At 39.2% G+C, this 20,657-nt stretch overlaps 1 protein-coding gene across 1 annotated transcript in view; it reads left to right on the top strand.

Annotated features, from left to right (window-relative positions):
* Nucleotides 1-20,657, top strand: part of SV2C (synaptic vesicle glycoprotein 2C) — a gene marked incomplete at both ends in the record, with an annotated part of 76,247 nt that overhangs the window by 16,308 nt on the left and 39,282 nt on the right. Inside the window, 2 exons of the mRNA XM_082301807.1 lie at nucleotides 5,428-5,604; nucleotides 19,565-19,716. Of these exons, the coding sequence (XP_082157933.1) occupies nucleotides 5,428-5,604; nucleotides 19,565-19,716 (329 nt within the window). The remainder of the gene's footprint in view (nucleotides 1-5,427; nucleotides 5,605-19,564; nucleotides 19,717-20,657) is intronic.

The following is a 20,657-nucleotide window of genomic DNA, read 5'->3' as shown; positions in this document are numbered from 1 at the left end:
TTTTTTTCTTATGGAACTGCCTTAGCACCACATTTACAATTGCTCTTTCCAAAATATAAATAGTATTTTAATCTTATTTTTAAAGTGTTTTTTATAATGTGAGTACTTTTTCTGGCTGTATGAAATGCATTTCTCTTTCAGACAAATGACTTATACAACACAATAGGAAAAAACCAACTTCATGCTGTTTTTATAACTGATTTATAATAGGTGCATTAACACAAAAACCTAATCAGGGAGTCTCATAGCCTCTGAGTCTCTCTATTGCAAGGAAATCTGACTTTACTTTCATTGCTATATTTTTTCCTAATGAAATATACTTACAAAATGATTTCTCAGAAGGTTTTGTCTATCATTTAGATACCAGGCTATAGATTACAACAGATATCAACAAGTAATGAAATTATGGCAGCATAAAGGGAAAAATACTGCTTAACTGAACCTAAGTGACTGATTATGCATTTAGTGTTATGTCATTGTTTAAATTGTCCATAACCAGCATTTGGATAAAGAGGGAGTTCTTGTCAGCTGCTTTGTAAGGCTAAACTGTCTCTAGCAGTCTGAAAGATGCTGTGTGCACATCACATTTAAAAAATTTAAATTTAAATTTAAAAAATATCTAGCCACCTGGTAGCCAAAGAGTGTGCATAGTGTAAAACAATTCCAGACTCAGGTTCCCTTGTCTGAAGAGGATGTAAGGGTGTATTGTGTACATTTATACAATGGGGGAAAATCATTGTTGTGTGTAAGATTTCTGCTGTGGAAAGAAAATATAGGTTTATTGAAACTTGGCAAGGGAATAATAAAAGAGATTATTTTTTTAGCATGTTTTTTTCAGCTGCCATTTGCCTCTTCTCAGTGCTTTTCCACAAATTGATGGAGTTTTACATCGCATGTTACCTTGTGGGGAAAATCCAAGACATATGATACAGATATCATTAGAAGTCTTTATATTTTAAAATATTTTTTAAAATGTTTTAAGATCAGACTGGATGTCAAACCAGTGTGTTCCTTCCACTGTATTAGCTGATTTCTTTAGAGGCATGAATGTGCTGTACTAAAAAGAAAAGCAGCCAGTCTTGTGATAAGTAGTAGCTGCTCAAAAAGGGAGTACCACCCTCAGCATCACATGCTAGATTGACATCTACATACATATATGTACACCCATAAAATTACTGTTTTGGTGAACATTCTTTAAAGGCAATGAGCAAAGGGAACAAGGTCTGACCAACAACATGGTATTTAATTTTTAATTTAATTTAATTGTTTAATTTCATAAAAATATGAATTTATGCAAAATGTAATGTGTGAATTATGGAAGACGTACAAAAAATTTAGTGTTATCCACAAGAAATTTATGTTCTGACCAGCAGCATAACATAATAAACAAAAGCTACAAAGGTTGGAAAGGAAGTGCTCATGATAATCTGATAATAATAAAGTGATCATCTCATCTCATTGGTTACTTGCATTTGTTGGGTGGTTGTTCAGCTGTTTTAGCTGTTCATAGTTAGAGATCTCCTTTACCATTTGTCACTCTTATGATCTACTGTGGATCTTGCAGCAGGGTAAAATGATCTTAATGAAAAATTTGGAAGTTGAGAGGAAGGGGACTTCCTCAACATGGTGCAGGCAGAGTTTAAATTAAAGTTTACAGGGAAGGGAACCTCAATCTATCCCGCTCCTAACATTTTGATGCCAGTGCCAACAAGAGATGCCCAGAATCTGGAGAATGTTCAGAATTCGGCAGGTTTAGATAAGGACAAAGTTCTTCATTATGCAGGTAGTCAGGCACTCGAACAGACTGTACAGAGAAGCTGAGCATGTACCATCCCTGGAAGTTTTCAAGGTCAGGTTTGATCAGGGTCTGAGAAATCTGGTCTAGTGAGGAGTGTCACTGCGCATGGCAGGGGGGTTGGAAATAGATGGTCTTTAAGGTCCCTTCCAGCCTCAAACCATTCTATGATTCTCTTATTATAAAGAGAGACAGAAAATACAAAAAAAAAGTAAGATGGGAAAATGCACCGAAACATGTATTGCTGGTAGCTACAGTAGGTTAAGGATGGAAGGGTTGCAGATCTTTGCTCAATGAGAGGGTTTGTGCAAAGACTGCAAGGCAATTAGGAAAAAATTTAAAGTTAATGTAACGGGAAAGAATAAGACAATTCAGCAGCTCAGAGAGCAGATTATTTATAGCAGTTTATTGACAGGATAAGAATATTATTTTTAGCAGCATATTTTGAATGCTCTTTAGGAGAATTACATCAGTATGAGAGTCCAAAACACAGTACAATGACCAAAGGGTTTGTCATCTAAAAGAAAGGTTAATGCTTTTAAACTCAAGACTTAAAAACATTTTTCTTTCATCATTCAAAGTGTTTTGATATTTTTGTGCATCACAGGGAATGTAAATTGGTAAAATTAGGATTATTTGCACAGAAATATTTCAAAGTTATCTATATAAAGAAATAAAAGGCTATTTAATTTCTCTATTTCTCTATTTCTTATATTAGACTGTTGACTGGGAAAGCCCAATAATACTTAATACAGGAAAGAATGTAATGAATTTCACTGTAAGAATAAAAATTAACCATGTTTTTTCCTTTTTGATATCTGTCTGCTGGTAACACAGTTGGCAACACAGCTATTTAACTATCTTTATTACATTTTTTCCACTACTATTGACAAGCAAGCACCAGATCTGCTGGATGGAGTTTCCAAACTGCTTCTGAGCAGTGATCCATCTGCAGTATGGTACAATAACCTTGACCACAAGAGAGATCTTAAAGCAGCTGAATGAATATGCTAAGTCACCCACCAATCTTTTTCTCTTTAGGACCAGAAAATACATTAGCCATGTGGATTTACAGGAAAATCTCAACTAGTGGAATTACATTTCTGATCAAAATGAAAAAGCTATCCAATAAATGTCTGCTCCTAAACACCTCTAAACTGAAAAAGAATATTGTAATGTCTGTCTCCTTCCCAGGCTAAAAAAAGTAAATTAAGATATCTTAGTAATTCTGTAAATTCTGCATTTACCCACATTATCATCAGTATTCTTTGATGAAAGTCTAAGAACTCATCAACACCTAGAAAATACCCATTGACAGAAGTTATTTTTAGAAGACACTTAACTGTTGTTTGTGGTGGCCAGTGGGCCTGCGGTACAAGGGACAAAGAGAGTCCACTGGTGGGACAGTCGCTAGTACCAAAGATCCTCCCCAGGTTAGGGTGAAGAAAAAAGGCTTCCCCCAGAATGCTCTGCTTTGGTATGTTAACGTACCCCAGTTCTGCTTTCTTGGTTGGCCCGTTGGCCTCCCCGCCCCTTGTTACCTTATATGTCCGTGCCCTAGAAGCTTCTCCACTCCTTGTTCCCCCATTGGCCCTTGCCCCATCGCCACTCCCTCAGAGTTTCCCTATTGGCTCCCTTACCCTAGCCCTGCCTATGTACCGCCCCCGTGCCCTCAGATCATTGGTCCCTGATGCTTGATCCGCTCCTGTATATAAACCTGGACCCTCCATCGTTCTTCCTGTTCGTCCCTGGACCCCTCCACGAGCGTGGCTGCAATAAACCCCTCCCATGGAACTCTATATGAAGACCCTTCCTGCCTCTTTGCTGTCAACCCATTCTAGGGAGCTATCTGTGTCTCTGCATGTACACACGTGTGTGAGGGTGTGGTGGACCTGCTGGAGCGGCGTCACCTTGGCGACGCTTTTAAGAAGGTCACAGCGCCTCACCATCCAGCACTGCCAAGCCGGAGACCACGACCGTTGTTCTTACGGAGTTTGTTGCTTTTGCATTTCTCCTGTGATGAGCAGAAATGGATCTGTTATCTTGTCCTGAGGTTGGATGGGGCTCTGAGAAGTCTGGTGTAGTGGAAGATGCCCCTACCCATGGCAGGGGGTTTGAATTAGGTGGTCTTTAAAGTCCCTTCCAACCCAAACCACTTTATGATTCTGATTCTATAATGTTGTTAGTAGACATTTAAGACAATGTGTATCCCATTTCAAAAATACCCTATTTTAAGTTATAAGGAAATAGCAGTGGAAACTACTTCTGTGAAACATGAGAGGGAACAGGGACAATTTAGGGTGCATGAAACCCTGCAGATGTCAGCACTTCAGATCTTACCATCTGTAATTCCAAGCACAGAAATACTGATGGGTAAACTCTACCCTGATACACATTTAACCAAGGCCAGGCATTTAAATGGGTATTTTTCAGCTTCCTTTCCCATTCAACTACCTTCTTCAGGGCAGAGGCGATTCTTCTGGAATCCAGAACTTCACAGCAACTAGAGTCCAGCAGAGATGCTGGAGAATTTGTCCATTCTTGAGACTAATCAAAAAGAGACGCATAACAAGGATTTCTAGTATTTTAACTGCTTCCAGCCCATTTGTAATTAATTCCTGCTTTGAAGAAGATGTAGAAGGTGGTAGCAATATGCAGGATAGATAAAAACTAACCTGGTCAGTTCAACAAGAAATTAGACAGAAAAAGAATTCCATTTGTCAAACAAAATACAAACTTAATGGTTCTGTTCAAACCTTGGGAATTACTTTTTCCTTCGACAGTCTGCTCAATGTACATCTTTGTCAAATATTCCACAGGGAATTTGGAAAGGAAATTGTGTACAATATGCTAAGATGTGAACAGTCAAAATGTTAAATATTTCAACTTATCTTTCTGTGAGAAAGTACATGTGGAAAACATGATTTATATTAAAAAAAATCACCCCAATATTATTTTTACTGTATCATTTTAATAAATGTAGCTTAACTGTAATATATCTGTTCAAAATTATTGGGGGGGACACAACAAAATACCCCAAAACAAGTCAAGAACATTACAGTGCTTTTGCTTTGAGAGGACCTTACCTTTTTAAATAAATACTTTGAAGTTGGAAGGAGAAAAAACCAATGAAGGTGGATGCCTTTGATTCTATAGATCTCGGGTAGAAACTCTTCTATAATCAGCTTTCTTTAGATTTAGCACATACTGGTCCTACTGATCCCAGGGTTTAATCCCCTGCAGGACTGCTCATATTCTGGAGATGTGCAGACAAATTTTATCTGTAGGGGAAGTTATAATTTTTTGCAATATTTAATATGAATGCATTTTATTATTGAGGAAATAATGGCATTTTCTCCTTCTATTCAGACTTGCCTGCATGTTTATGAGAAATCTTGTTTAATATTTATATTAAGCTTCAGTTTAATATTTATATTAAGTGTGTCTGGTGTGTCTCTAGATACATTTGCAAAACTGTGCATATAATTTCTATTCAGTGAGAAAGGATTAAATCATCTGTGTACTATTTTTTTGTAAATATAGAAGGTTAACTGGTTTTGGTGCAGTCAATTGTGATCAATTATGTAGCTCACAAAGCATCTCTTTTTTGTATTTTTGTGTATTACAGGTAGCATAGTGTACCTTGGGATGATGGTGGGGGCATTCTTCTGGGGAGGCTTGGCAGACAAGGTGGGAAGGAGACAATCACTCCTGATATGCATGTCTGTCAATGGATTCTTTGCCTTCCTGTCATCATTTGTCCAGGGCTATGGCTTCTTCCTCTTCTGTCGCTTGTTTTCTGGATTTGGGTAAGCTCCTCTGGTTCTGTTCGTTTTCACAGTTCTGTGTGTTAATAAAACTTTTCTGTTTGCAAAAGAACAGTATTTAATGTAGAAATACAGTCTGTGTCAGGGGATGAGAGAATTAAGCAAGGTAGCTAGTGCAGTCCTAAAGAACACTTGAAGGGGAAGAGTAATGATTTTAGGGGAAAGACACAGACTGAAAACTGTGAGATTGAGTTTGTTCTTATATTGGAAAGAATTTGTTTTGTGAACTTGATGAACTTGCTTAACTTTTTTATACCTGAGCTTCTTTATGTACAGTACCTTGTTCAGTCAGCAAAATAACATTCTCCTCACAGGTGTACTCTAAGATTTTGGCAATATTTGTAAAGTTTCTAATGTCTTTGTGTGCACAGTATTGTTTATAATACCACTGCATCAAGATAGTCAGATTTAAAACGGGGTCCTAAACTGTTCCAAATGTTATTGTTCTTTCTGAAAGTATTGTTTGTAGACCTGTGTTTTCTTTATTTTTCATTTAAATAACTTCTCAATTGTTGGAAAAGTTTAAGATAATTCTAATGGTTGATTAAGTCTATAATTTTAAACTTTTATGAGCAGAGATTGAGATACATAAGTAATTTACTATGAGAAAGCTTCTACTTTTACTGTACGCTTGGATAAACTAGAATTCTGTTCTGCAGAGTGCTTAGTTCAGCACTTCTGGCCATTGCTTGGTTCAGATTAAGACTCCTAATTACAGTTTCAATTCTGACCACTATCAGTCTTTAGTATGCTGAATAGTCAGGACCTGGCAAGAGCACAGCAGCTGGATTGTAAAGTCATGCACATGAACTGCACTGCTTGTAGGGTTTGTTGGCTTTATGGTTCAGTAATGCAGTTATGTGAAGTTTGTGGTTTTTGAAATCCTTTGAACTGATGTCCTGGGTTGCAGTGTATTCTATTACCATCCCCATGAGCTGTTGAAATCAGGAGGGGCAGTGTTTCCTTGCCTCCTCCCCGCAGACTATCTTTCTGTTAATGGCCCATCAATGCCCTGCCGCATGACTCAGAGATAACTCCCTCCGGACCATCTTCTGTTAATGAGCCTAATCAACACTTGGCCTCATGACTCATTAACCCATTGTGAGATGCTCCACCCAGAGGGAGGAACCAAGCATTCCATCCTGGATATAATCTGAGATTCTGAACTCCAGAGACAACCTTTCCACTGGATTTCCAGAGCACAGGAGCTACACAGCCACCACTGGACCTGAGGAAGAGCAGACCCCTTTTCTACAGGATCACCACTTCAGAGGACTGCAGCCACCATTCTATTGGACTGCTACCACCACCCTGATTAACAGGGAGTCAGGTTGTATCTTGACTCTGTCAGTTTGAAACAGTGTTTTCTGCCTTTATTTTTGTTTTCCTATTAAATTGTTATTCTGACTTGGTGTCTCCCACTAGTTTGTTTTCAAACTAGTACAACTGGTCTGAAGTAGGCTAGCACAAGACATGAATACCCAAAAGAAATTACTACAGCACTCAGTAAACTGATTTCGGAAGAGGAATGGAAGGGCAAGAGGAGAGAGAAAAATGTGAGGAGTCCTCTAGCTAGAAGAATCTTAGTCTGTCACCAGATTGTCAGATATGACTTTATAAGACAACAAGAGGAAATGGCAATATTCCAATTACTAAAAAAAACTCCAAATCCCATAGAAAAACAAAATTTCAAAAATCCTGTATTGTAAATCACTATCAGTTCCAGGAGCTACCTTTTTTCACTCCATGGAGAAACACTACAGATCATGTTTCATGACACTTTCATTCTTCTGGGATCCTGGCAAAGTTGAGAAGCTTGTGTTACTGCTTAGCCTGGCCAATTCCTTGGGACAGCTTTGGACCCTTATACTACAAAGGTTTGCTTTTTGGCAGACAGTTTTGGCTTTCGCCAGAATTGTCCCTTTTGGGATATACTGCTAAATATGTATTTATTATGCCTCGTGAGAAACTTGCCTGCACCATCTCCTCCTCACCTGTCCAGGAGCTTTTACAGTAACAGTCAGTGCCTGTAGCTTTCCTTGTGATACATGTCTGTCCTTGATTGGGAACCATGTTCTATTGTGTCCCCAGCTTATGATTAATGGTCCTTGAAGGAGCAGGCCCTTCATACCTGTATCCTATACTTCTGTGTGGGCCCCCACTCTGTTCGAAGTCCTCCTACCTCATCTTTGAGAGCTACATGAATAGATCATAGACAATTTGTCACCATGTACTGTATTTTTAATGGGCTCTCCAAAACAAAACAAACCCCAAACCAATCAAACAACAACAAAAAAGACAGCATGAACTGCAGAGTCATTCCTCATAGCAATTACTGCAGAGGGAGGTCCATGGAAGGGTCGGATTTGCTGTGTTCTTCAAAGATTGACTTTTTCCCCTGAATAATCCCCTTCAAGTCGTATCAGAGTAGCAGTGTGAAAGCGATGCGGTTTCTAGAAAAGAATCTGTTTCTCATACCCTCAAGGTGAGGAAAAGCTCATCTTGATGGTATGTTTCCCCTTTTCCAGTCAATGGGCACCTCACTAAATTGCTGCAGTTTCTCAAATATGGAGGATAGTGGCTTAGAAACTTCATCTTGCAAGACCCACTGATGTATCTCATCAGGTCCCATCAGCCTGTGCACCCTCAGGCTACTTAGATGTTCTTGAACATGATCTTCTCCTGCAGTGGGATGTTGTCATTCTTCCAGCTCCCCTGCCTTGCTCGCTGCAGCTGGTGTGGGTGGGGCTCTTTTCAATGAAGACTGAGGGGAAAAAAATGCTGTTGAGTGCCTCAGCCTTCTTGATATCCAGGCAACCAGGTCTCGGGCTTCCTTCAGGAAAGGGCACACGTTTTCCCTAATCTTCCTTTTCTTGACGACATACTGCTGTACCTCTGTTTTCAAGGGAGGATGCTTTGTTCCAGTAATTTTGTGTGATTCAAAGAGCCCAACTATGGAATTAGAATGATTTTAAGGAAAGAACAATGATATGTTTTAAAGGCAAAATAGTATTGTTACTCAGATTGGAGAGGAGTTTTCTGAAGGGGCAGAGGGTTATCTGGACAATTTCTTTTAATTAAAGATCACTGAAATATTAAGAAGTATTCAAATGATATAAAATAATTTAGGTATATAGAGTTTAAACTGCTTTGTTATCTTCTAGATAATAAAAAAATGGTTAAGAAGCATGAAAAATAAAACCAGTATCTGATAGAAGATTTTATTTATTAAAAAATACTATAAAATATGTTGGTCTTATAATGTCTTGCAGTGAAAATGTGTTTATAGAAGTAAAATGTTCAGTGAAAAAATATCCCTTCAAATACTCCCCCCCCCCCCCCCCCCCCCCCCATTTTTAATCTGAAAAAATCTTAAACTAGTAAAACTTTTGCAGGAAAAAAAAAGAGATTTTGAATGCAAACCAGTATAAATAATATAAAGATATTGCTGCACAAAGAGTATTGGTACATACAAAAATCTGAAATATAAACTTAAGCTAGAGAAAAGAATGAAGAAATGGTGGAAAGTCTGCAAAATAATCTCTTTTTCCAGAAAATAATATCAGAACTGTGATTTTTCCATTTATGAATTGAAAATCAAAACTCAGAAGAAAATTGAATCCAAAAGCCTGATAAAGGTCTAGGAGGGCTTTAGACATGGTTTCCTACAAAGTGAAAAGATCTAGACAAGAAACTGTGATTTGTATTCATCATTAGCCATTGGGGGTAGGTGCAAATGTTTATCATCAAAAAGCACCTTGTTGTATCTGTCTGAAATTGTGAAAGGAAGGTTTCTCTGATACAGAACATGACTCACAAGATAGTTAACTTGAATGAAGCTGGAGCTGTTGTCTGTTCAACACCACCTCTGTGAAATATTATTCTCAGCTACAGAATTTTATCCGATTTCTAAAAAATGTGAAGCTATTCGTTTAATATATTTGATACTTAAAATTTTAGATGCAATTTTTTAAAGTACAACAACTAAATTTATAATAAAGTGATTAAAACTGTACTATCGATTTGCTTTATCCCATTAAATTTCATTTTGGTTGCTTTGAGATAAGCAGATATATACAAATTGGGGGAAAAAATCATGCTTATCCAGCCCAAATACTACTTCTAAAACAAATCAAAGTTTTCATGCAGTGAAAACTAGCTAAAATAAATTTCCTGAGATGAACTACGGTTTATAAATTTTTCAGGCAACTTCATATGTTCGCTCCTGGTAGAAAGTTATTCTTTCTTCTGAGCAAAACAAAAAATGCTAAATAGATGTGTCCTATTTTAAAAGCACACATTATTTTCAGGCTGAAAAGATTTCTTTCAATTTGCCAGAACTGCCAATTTGGCCAAATTTCTTCTCCAGGCCCACGGAAATATTAGGAAATACAGGTTAGATGTTGTTGGCTGATGTAACTAAAAGCTATTAAGAAGCTTTTTCCCTACCTGTTATCTCTTGTGAATGAAAGTCTTTCTCAAGATGCATTAATATAACATTTCTTTTCCAGACTACTTTAGACTATACTTCATTAAATCTGACTCTTACCTTCAGACGGCTTTCTTCATCCTTCCTTAGACAATCTCTTAACCTTCCTGCAGTACTCCTTCTGCATTATTGGTATTCACCACAGAGTGCTGGTGTCACTATAGTAGAACAAAACTCATGACTCAGATACATTCTCAAATTCTTCATAAAGAATCAAAAGTTAACAAAAATCTCAAACAGTGAATTTGGTTTCTTGTAACTTGCAGTTTTGAGGTGGTTGTCTCTGTAAGTCCACACATGCTGACTTTTACCAGCAGTTTTGTATATTATGTCTAGTGGGGAGAAACACTTAGAGTTTTATATTCACCCCTTAGAGACTATGACATGAAGGAAATGCAAGCAGTCTGTACACATAACAAAGTCCTCTTCCAAGGAGATACAGACCACGTGGAAATGTTGGCCTACAAGATGGTTGGCCTACACAAGCAGTTCCTTTCAGAAGTTCAGATCTAGACCAACAGTCAACTTTTAAAATTTTTTGTAATCAGTATTTAGTATCATCTTGCGCTCATCTTTTACCTCTTCATACCCACTTGTTCCACTTTTTCACCAGGCACCTTGTATTCTCTCACCCTCAAAAGGTTGTAATCTGTCTCTGATTCCTCTCCAGCATCCAGCTGTCTCCTACCCATGGTGATCAGTGTTTTTACACTGTGAGCTAATGAATAGCTCTGCAGGTGACTGGCTTCAAAGCTGATAGGCTATGCCAAAAGGGATATACGCTTCTCAGTGAAGCCAACGAAGCAGTTGGCAAGGTCTGAGCTTCACAAATAGCTTTGATTCAGCCCCTGCAGCTTCAGATGTGGGTAAAGGTTGACTAATCTAAACCTCAGAGAGAAGGGGTCTTCCTTAAAGCTGTTAGGAGAAGAAGACAATATTCTTATGAGGAAAGGAAAATTATACAGAAGGGAGAAAAAGACTAGACAAGGCATGTATGTAAATAAAGTAGAGAAACTACATGACAGAAAAAAAGATCAAAAGAAAAATCATAGCAAAGAATTATTTAGGTTGGAAAGGACCTTTAAAATCATTGAGGTCAACCATCAATCTAATACTGCCAAGTCTACCACTAAGCCTTACTCCTAACCACCTCGTCTACACAGACTTTAAAACCATCCAGGGATGGAGACTCCACACTTCCCTGAGTAGCCTGTTACAATGTTTTGCAAACCTTTCCATGAAGAAATTTTTCCTACTATGCGATTCCTGTGGCAGGGTTTGAGGCCGTTTCCTCTCACTCCATTGTTCATTACTTGGAAAAGGAGTCCCCACCTGCCTACACCTCTTTTCAGGTAGTTGTAGGGAGTGATAAGCGTTTTTTCTTATTTTCTCCATCCAAAACCCCCCCAGCTCCTTCAGCCACTCCTCTTAGGACTTCTGCTCCAAATGTTTTGCCAACTTGGTTGCCCTCTCTGAACATGTTCCAGCAGCAAAATGACCTTCCTGTAATGAGAAGCCCAAAACTAAACACAGGATTTGAGGTGTGGCCTCACCAGTGCCAAGTACAGGAGGATAATCCCTGCCCTGGTCCTGCTGGCCACACTGTTGCTGATCCAGGCCAGGATGCCATTGGACTTCTTGGCCACCTGGGCACACCCTGGCTCATGTTCAGCTGCTGTCACCAGCACCCCCAGGTCCTTTTCCTGTGGGCAGCTTTGCAGCCACTCTGCCCCAGCCTGAGGAGCTGCCTGGGGTTGTTGTGATCCAAGAGCACCCACCTGGCACTGGGCCTTGTTGAACCTCACACCATCGGCCTCAGCCCATGATCCAGCATGTCCAGATCCCTCTGCAGAGCCTTCCTGCCCTCCAGCAGATCAGCACTCCCACCCAGCTTGGTGTCACCTGCAAACTGCCTAAGGGTGCACTCGATCCGATTGTCCAGATCATCAATGAAGGCATTAAACAGAAGTGCTATCAGTGCTGAGCCCTGGGGAACAACACTGGTGACCAGCCAGCTGGATGTAACTCCACTCACTGCTGCTTTCTGGGCCCAGCCACCCTGCCAGTTTTTTTACCCAGTGAACAGTGCAACTGTCCAAGTCATGGGCTACCAGTTTCTCCAGGATAATGCTTTGGGAGATAGTGTCAAAGGCTTTACTAAAGTTAGACAATATCCACAACCTTTCCCTCATCCACAAAGGTGGTGATTTTAAAGGTGACCCTATTATAGAAGGAGATTCACAGAATGTCTGTGTTGGAAGGACCTTCAAGATCATCTAGTCCAACCCATCAAGTCAGTCAAGCAGGACCTGCTTTTCACAAACCAGACCCATGCTGGCTGGGCCTGATCCCCTGGTTGTCCTATATGTGCCATGTGATGGTGCAGGTTGATCTGCTTCATGACCTTCCCCAGCACCAAGGTGAGGCCTGTAGTTTCCCAGATACTCCTTACAACCCTCCTTGTAGATGGGCATCACGTATCCCAACCTCCAGTCAACTGAGGCCTCCCCAACTGGCCAGGACTGCTGGTAAATGATGGAAAGTGGCTTGGTGAGCACTTCTACCTGCCACCCCCAGGACCCTTGGTGGATCCTATCCAGTCTCGCGCACTTGAGCAAACCTAAGTGGTGTAGTGGGTCACTGAACATTTCCCCTTGGATTATGTTGGACTATGGATTACGCTTCTCTCTCTCTTACAGATCAGGAGGCTGGGTACCCTGAGAACAACTGGTCTGACTATTAAAAATTGAGACAAAGAAGACGCCAATCTTTTCTTCATCCTTTGGCACTATGTTTCCCCCCTCATGTAAAAAAGGCTGGATATTCTCATTAGCCAGTCTTTGTTAATATATTTTTTGAAACATATTTTTGCATTTTACAGCAGTAGATAGATTAAGTTCCAGTTGGGTTTTGGCCCTTCTGATTTTCTCCCTGCATAACCTCATGACACCCCTGTACTCTTCCTGAGTGGCCTGCCTAGTCTTTCATAGATCATAAACTCTCTTATTTTTCTGGAGTTTGGCTCTCTGTTCAGTCAGGCTGGTCTTCTTCCCTGTTGGTCCAACTTCCAGCATGTGGTGACAGCCTGGTCCTGCACTTCTAGGATTTCTTTCCTGGGGAACATCCAGTGTTCCTGGGCTCGTTTGCCCACTATGACTGCCTTCCAAGGGACTTTCTCATCGAGGCTTCTAAACAGGACCAAGTCTGTCTTCCACAAGTTCATGGTGCCTTGAACCTTGCCACCCTTCCTTGTGTCTCCGACAATGAAAAGCTCTGTCATTTTGTGATCACAGTGGCCTAGAGAGCCTCCAACCATCCTACCACATCACCTACCAGTCCCTCTCTGTTTACAAACAACAGGTCCTGCAGGGTGCCCCTTGTTGACATCCTGACCAGCTGTGTCAGGGCATTATCTTCTACACACTCCAGGAACCTCCTGCACTGGTTCCTCTCCATTCTGTTGCTTTTCCAGCAGACATCGAGTAGGTTGAAATCCTCCACAGGAGCAATGGGCAGTGATTGTGAGAGTTCTCCTAGCTGCTTATAGACTATTTCACCTGCCTTTTCTTCCTGGTTTGGTGGTCTATAGCAGACACCCACCATGGTATTTGTCTTTCAAGTAAAAACTTGAAAAGAAGGAAAAAGAAGAAGAAAAGTCTACAAAAGAAAGACTTCATTAGCAATGATTTTGTGGTTACCAATACTGGCATATGTGAAAGCAATTTATCCGACATACCTAGAAAATTCTTTGCTATTATAAGCCCGAATGTGCATTAAACTGGACTTTTTAAAATACTGTTGGGTAAATTCAGGGAATGAATTATTTACCTGTCAGGTCATCTTTCATCAGAACTGACTATTGTAGAGTTCAGTAAATAATCATGTGAATCTTTTTACAAGAACTCTCTTGCTATTAATAGCATACAGGCCACTTGTGTACCTGCGAGGAAACGTCTTCAGTATTCATAGTCCAAAGAAACACTTGTATTTAAAAATGGGTACAATGATCAGCAAAGCTTAGTCTTTGGTGTGATGCAGTTTTCTAGGGCTTTATCCAGCAGTTCTCAAGGAAAAGGTCGGTCTGTTTCCTCAACCTTAGATACTTTGCTAGTCTAATGGCAGTTCTGAAAGGAAAACAATAGAGATACTTTTCAATGAGACTTGTGGTACTGGGCTAGAGAATTGTTAAGAAGAACTGTTATGTGCAACTGGATGGAAGGACAAGGAGTGATGGGCTGTTTCCAAATCTCTGAATCTGTGTTTTGAGCTCTATCACTGTTTAACAAATTGCAAATTACAAGGTGACAACTTGGAAATGCCGTCTCACACAGACACTACCTATTTTTAGTCTGGATGTTGTCCAAGTTTGAAAGAGAAGACAAGGTATTTCAGAACACCATCTTACCTTGTATATTTAGTATTCTGTAAGGGCTTTTTTTCCTAATTATCTCTATTCCTTGTATGCTTTTGCATTTCAAGCCCCTTTGGCCAGTAAATCTGCAAATAAACAATAGCTTCTGTCTGAAGCCAGAGGTTTCTGAATGCCTCACAGAAGTGTTCCCATCCCAGCTGTCACACTGTGCAGCTGCCAAAATCTGTTGTGACAAATCACGGCTCTGAAGGTAGATTAGCAGACATTTATCATCTTTGTTTGTAACAAAGAAAATGCAAATGTACCTTAGCTTATAGTTTGTTTCACTGAATCCTACTCTCTTAAGGTGCATCACTTAAGTCTCCTTTTGGTTTCACCTTTCTCACAATTTCACAGAACAAACATGAATTGAGAGTATATATAAATACATAAATATACTTTCTCTCTTGCTCTGCCTACTTCTGATGGAGTTGATTACATAAGATGAAGAATAACTGAAAAAAGTCAACATTTGTCATTCTTTTGATAGACATTTATGCTATTCTCCCACATATAAATAACATGTGCAGTAGCAAAAGGTTCCTGCTGTTCCTTCATTGTTGTTCTTGCATATATTCCTACATATTTACAAAAAAAGCAAGGCTGAAGTCAGGCATCCTTTTGTTTCAGGTGAAAAGTTTGATCCTTATTGAGCGAGAGCACTTACTTCACAATCTTGGGTCAAGCTCAGTGAAGTTTTGCCTACTGTTGGTATTAGATTGTGCCTCATTAGAGAATGTGTTATTCTGCAGACAGATATCACTCATGATCATCATCCCAGTGGCTTAGATCACAGATCTAAGATCTTAGATCCCAAATGGTTAGTGGGTTTTTAAATCTTTTAAAGAAATGTTCAAGCTCCACACACTTCATCTGCGAAGATATAAAAAAATACTTTAGTTTTTGTATATGCCAACAGATACGTACTTTTTGCAACCCCTAAGGAAGTAGTGCATGGACTTCTTTATGGTATTTGTGGGTAGCATGTTTCTGTCCACTGCTTGGGTTAGGGTAACTCAAGCAATAACAGAAATGAATAACAGATGAGATGTAAAAACTTCAGCTTTCTTGAATAAGTTGTGTTTAGGAAAGTTAAAATCCTTCCCATTTTTGGAATGAATGCTCTTCTCAAGTCAGCACAGTTTTCACAGGCTTTTCATCTGCACAGGCAGACGTATTAAGAGAATAATACAGTTTCATGTACCAAATTGTTTTCTACAAGTGACAATGAGCTATATAATTTGCAAACACAGTAACAGCAAACAGCCCACTGTATCATACCAATTAATTGCCAGAAGCAGACTTTACACTGTATCCTGTGGGAAAATAGCATTTGCATTTCCCTTAAAACAAAAGATTAAGTCTTCCTACTGAAAAATTAGTGGCAGCTCTGCTTTTAATTTTACTTGAAATTCCCTCCTGTGCCTGCCACCATGCATTCCAGAAAATGTTGGTGGGCAACAAAGAGGCAGTCTGCTTTCAAACTTACAATACAAAAATGTTGAGAAACAAATTCTGTTCCTTCCATGAAGGTATGGAAGGGCTTACCTGGAGGCACTGAATTATCAAGGGTTTATATGAGTGCAAGTGAAGATGGGATCTAGGCTAGGATTTATTTTTTTTAACTATAAAAAGTACATTCTTCCTTGCAATTGTTGGGTGATATGGTGGTGGGTTTTTTAATATGAACTTTTGATAAGTTAATTCATAATTTTCAGTAGCGGCTGAAGGATCTGAAAAATCCTCACAAGACAGTGATGGAAGAAGTTGGAGATACTCTGGTCTTCCCTTGCCCAAGTCTTCGAGAGGTAGTTTATGCTTCTGCTAGCAATGTTCAGTATACCAGACACCATGTTAGTTCTGTAATAATAAATGACTGTAGTACGCAGCACAAGCTAAAATTTTGCAAGAGACATTTCTTCAAAGAAATTTCTTTGCTCCTTAGAAGAGTTCTCAAGATCCATTCAGTTTTTAAGGAGTTTTCTCATTGTTGTGGAGTGTGACAACAGTTGTAGCTGTTCTACTCTCCCTTCCTGCTGTCGCTTGCTCTGCATTTAGGAACAAGTTTTAGGGAGTGGAGACATGGCTACTGCCACTTTGAGATTGTCCAGCATTAAGAGCAAAAGAACAGTCTTCTGCAGGAGGATGCTTCCTACCCGTCTCCCTCCTTGCTCCTCCAGTTTTGCTGTTGATTAGCCTTTCTAAGTTTTTCATAATAGTTTTTTAGTTCTTGTTGTATCTTTGTGATATAGGAAGCTCTTTACAGGTACTGGTGTCCTAAAAGATTGTAGCACTTACATGAGGCCAGAAGGAAGAGTTTAACCAGCTGAGAGCTAAATTTTCCATTCAGAGGTTTAAGGTGCAAAAAAGTGCACAACACGCTTTACTACACCATCACTATGAAACAAAGACCTACAACTCTACATAGCAGCAGTTGTCTGTATGATGGAAGTACACCCCATATTTCTCCTTTAAACTGTAGACAGGTTATTTTCACTGTTTAATCAATATGAACATAGTATCTGGACTTTAGAGGGTTCTTAGCCTGTTGGTATACTGGAAATGCCAAATTAACCAATCAGTTGAAACAGGAAAACTGAGTTTTCAGAGCTGATTTTTCCCCCTACTCCTTTGCATATCATAAATAAACATTTTAATTTGCTGGCTCCAGAATTCCTTTTACATGTAAAAAAGGTCTGTTTGCTAGAAAAGTGCCCTATTAATATGGTCAGTATATACAGTGCTTCTTCTGTAGCTTTGTAGAACCTTTAGGATGTAGCATAAATGCCAACCCCCCTGAATCAGTTTTAACTGCTAAAGCAGCATCTACCTCCAATCATCCATGATACATTTGGCTCATGCTGACAGGTGGGAGATGCCTTTTTTGCTACTTTTGGTCAGGTTCTGTGTACGTTTTGTGACATTAGGACAGGGTAGGTTTTTTCAACTTAAAACATCCACCCAATGGATGCCATGAGCAACATATTAAATTAGGTCTTCTTGGAAGTGGGCACCTGTAACTCCTCATCATCTATAACTCCTTTCTAGCTTTGGCAGGAAAGAGGAAGATCTTGTTTCTGATTCTACTAGTAAATTTTTGACATTAGAAAAGAAACTCTAAGTAGAACCATGAGTACTCTATTTAGACAATATTGTGGAAGTGCAATTCAAAGCTGTGTCTGAGCCCTGGAGGGTAAGACATCATAGCTGTGATCTGTTTATATTTTGGGAACTGGAGAGCCCTGAATCCATAAAAGCACTGGGACAGCAGGGCTTCCCCATCACAGGAAAATGAGTTGTGGTTCTACTCTTTGCCATGCCCCCTCAGGTTTTCCTCAGCCCGGGCTTTCAGGGGAAGCTCCAAGGACAATGTCTCCTGTTGCCTGTGACAGACCAGTTTACTGGTGAAGGCTTTCAGTGTTTCCACCCATGAAAAGCAAAGGGATACCGCCCTTGTAAACTGTGTGTATAACAAGAATTCCTTGAAGTGTAAACATTTGCGTTACCAGCAGAGCCTTTAACAGCTAATGGGTTCAACTATGCAAAACATTCATCGTAAAGCTAAATATTGCCCAGCAGTATTTCAGAGAAGACAAGGCTTCAGGCTGTCCTAATCGGACCTTCCAGTACCTGAAGGGATCCTATAAGAAAAATGGAATGGAGAGAGACTTTTTACAAGAGCGTGTAGTGATAGGACAAGGGGGAATGGCTTCAAACTGAAAGAGGGCAAGTTTAGGTTAGATATTAAGAAGAAATTCCTTACTGTAAAGGTGGTGAGGGACTGGAATATGTTGCCAAGGAATGTTGTGCCATCCTTGGCAGTGTTCAAGGCCAGGTTGAATTGGGTTATAAGGAAACTGGCCTAGTGAAGTTGTACCTGCCCATATGAGGGAGTTGGAACCAGCTGATCTTTCAGGTCCCTTCCAACCTAAAGCATTCTATGGTTCTATGAAGAGCTGTATAAAGGAAATGAGAAAACAGCAGTCCCCTGTACAAGCATAACAGTCAATCCAGTACTTCATCACAGTACGTGAAGATATCTTAAAATGAACTGTATGGCTATGGCACGGAATTTTCCTAGTGGTGATATACCATTTCTATATTCATGTTTTCCTTATTAATATTTGTTTAAAACTGTTTTGAGGTTTGCTCTTTGCTGCCAGTTTGGCAGCTCCCAGATGACATCATAAATATGCATTTATCTTTAAAATTCACTTAAAAATTCAAACCATGCCATATATTGCTTTGAAGTATGTAATCTAATAAGTGAGAAGGTATTTTCTTCATTGGAAAAAATAAAATCCACAAGGACTTGTCCTGATCTAGAACATTTGACAGCTTGCATATGTAGTGAGCAGGTAAAGATAGTAACAGCTGACTTGGACACAGGTACAAAAAGTGATACATATCTTGAGTTACTTCAATTTCTGTAAAAAAAAAAATAAAAAGAGTTAAATCTTCTCTTTTGTTTTTTTTTGTCCAACTGACCTTCAGACAATGTTTATATTACTGTGTGAAAAAATGAACATTATATGAATGCATATGCCATTCATATAGGGCAACTGAATAAAATATGTTTTTAATTGTGTGTAAAAAAACCCACTGACAGTTAATTACTTCTTGGTTACCTAAATCATGGGAGGTAAGACTTAGAGAAATACCTATTACACTTTGGGAAAATGATTAATATTTTTCCATTAGAAGCAATGTATTTTGACACTTGTCAGTAGGCTGCCATGATTTTGTAATGGTGAAAGTCAAGACTTTGCGCTGGTTTTTGTTCCAGTGACTGACACATTGACAACTCCCTTGAAACACTGAATGCAATAAATAGTACATAGAATTTTCAAGGAAATATTTAACAAAAATTGCACCCAAACTGATGAAAGTTTTCTCTAGAGTTCCCTAATACATGGTGTAATTTGAGAAAAAATGCTTGCCAGAGAAGCTGCTTGTAGTTGAGGTGTTTGATGACTGCTGCTGTTCAAACTTGATCTAGCTGTTACTCTCTTGCTTAATCCATGATCTGTATCTCTTTTTAGGATTGGAGGAGCTATGCCAACAGTCTTCTCCTATTTTTCGGAAGTGCTTGCTCGGGAGAAACGAGGTGAACACCTGAGCTGGCTCTGTATGTTTTGGATGATTGGTGGCATCTACGCTTCTGCAATGGCTTGGGCAATAATTCCTCATTATGGTAAGAAAATCCATAGAAGAAAGAAAAAGCTCCTTGTGATTTGGAGTTCTTCTAGTATGAAAGTAAAGATCTTGAAGTACAGGTTAAAGAAGGGTCTCCATGTCTGTTCTCAAACTACTGACCTAACTGTTAAAAAGAAATTGATTCCTTTTAGAGGATTGATGCCTTAGGTTTTAACTTCTATATTTTCCAAATCCTGAACTATGTAGTGTGTAACTCTGAAGTTTCTTCTGGCCTGTTAGCTGCTGTTCTCTCAGGCTACTTAGACATAACAAGCCACTCTAGGTTTGCTCTCCAAGTAAACCTAGATTGTCCAAGGCCCCAAAATATGTTGACTAAGGCTTCTGAAGAGGAGGGCAAACTTGGGGTAGTTACATTATTAACTGGGGTTGTACACAAAAGTGTGAAGAACTGGTGATCCAGGGTCCATCTTAGGTGTAGCCTTTTGACTGCCCAAGGTATACCTTGAAGGCCCTTCAAATAAATACCTACCTTTATTCCCTTATTCTTGTTTAGTCTCTGTTTTTAGGTGGCCACCTCAGGCCTCAGGATATAGTGGGAATAGGTTGTACATCACATAAGAAATAATATATTACAAGATGCAAAAATTCACCAATGTCCATATTTAGTCAGAGTCTTCAAATTACTGAGAACCTGGACATATGAAAATGTAATTGATGTTACCGTTAAATCTGGAGAAAATAGATTATGTGGAGATTTGCATCAGAGAAATTTTAAACTGCTGGAATGTCAAATTAGTGTTCCTTTTGACACAGTGATAGATTATGAATTAAACATTCTTGAGAAAAGGAGTAAGAATTTTCTTAATGTTTGCAGCACTGAAATCTGGAATTAGTCTGAAAATAAATCTGTACAGAATGTTTCTTAGTAGATATTTTTAGTGGTGTAAAAACAGATATATGGAACAGAGTACATTTAAA

The sequence above is a fragment of the Coloeus monedula genome, assembly GCF_965178545.1.
Source record: "Coloeus monedula genome assembly, chromosome: Z".
Lineage (NCBI taxonomy): Eukaryota > Metazoa > Chordata > Aves > Passeriformes > Corvidae > Coloeus > Coloeus monedula.
This window is presented reverse-complemented; position numbering and strand designations above follow the sequence as displayed.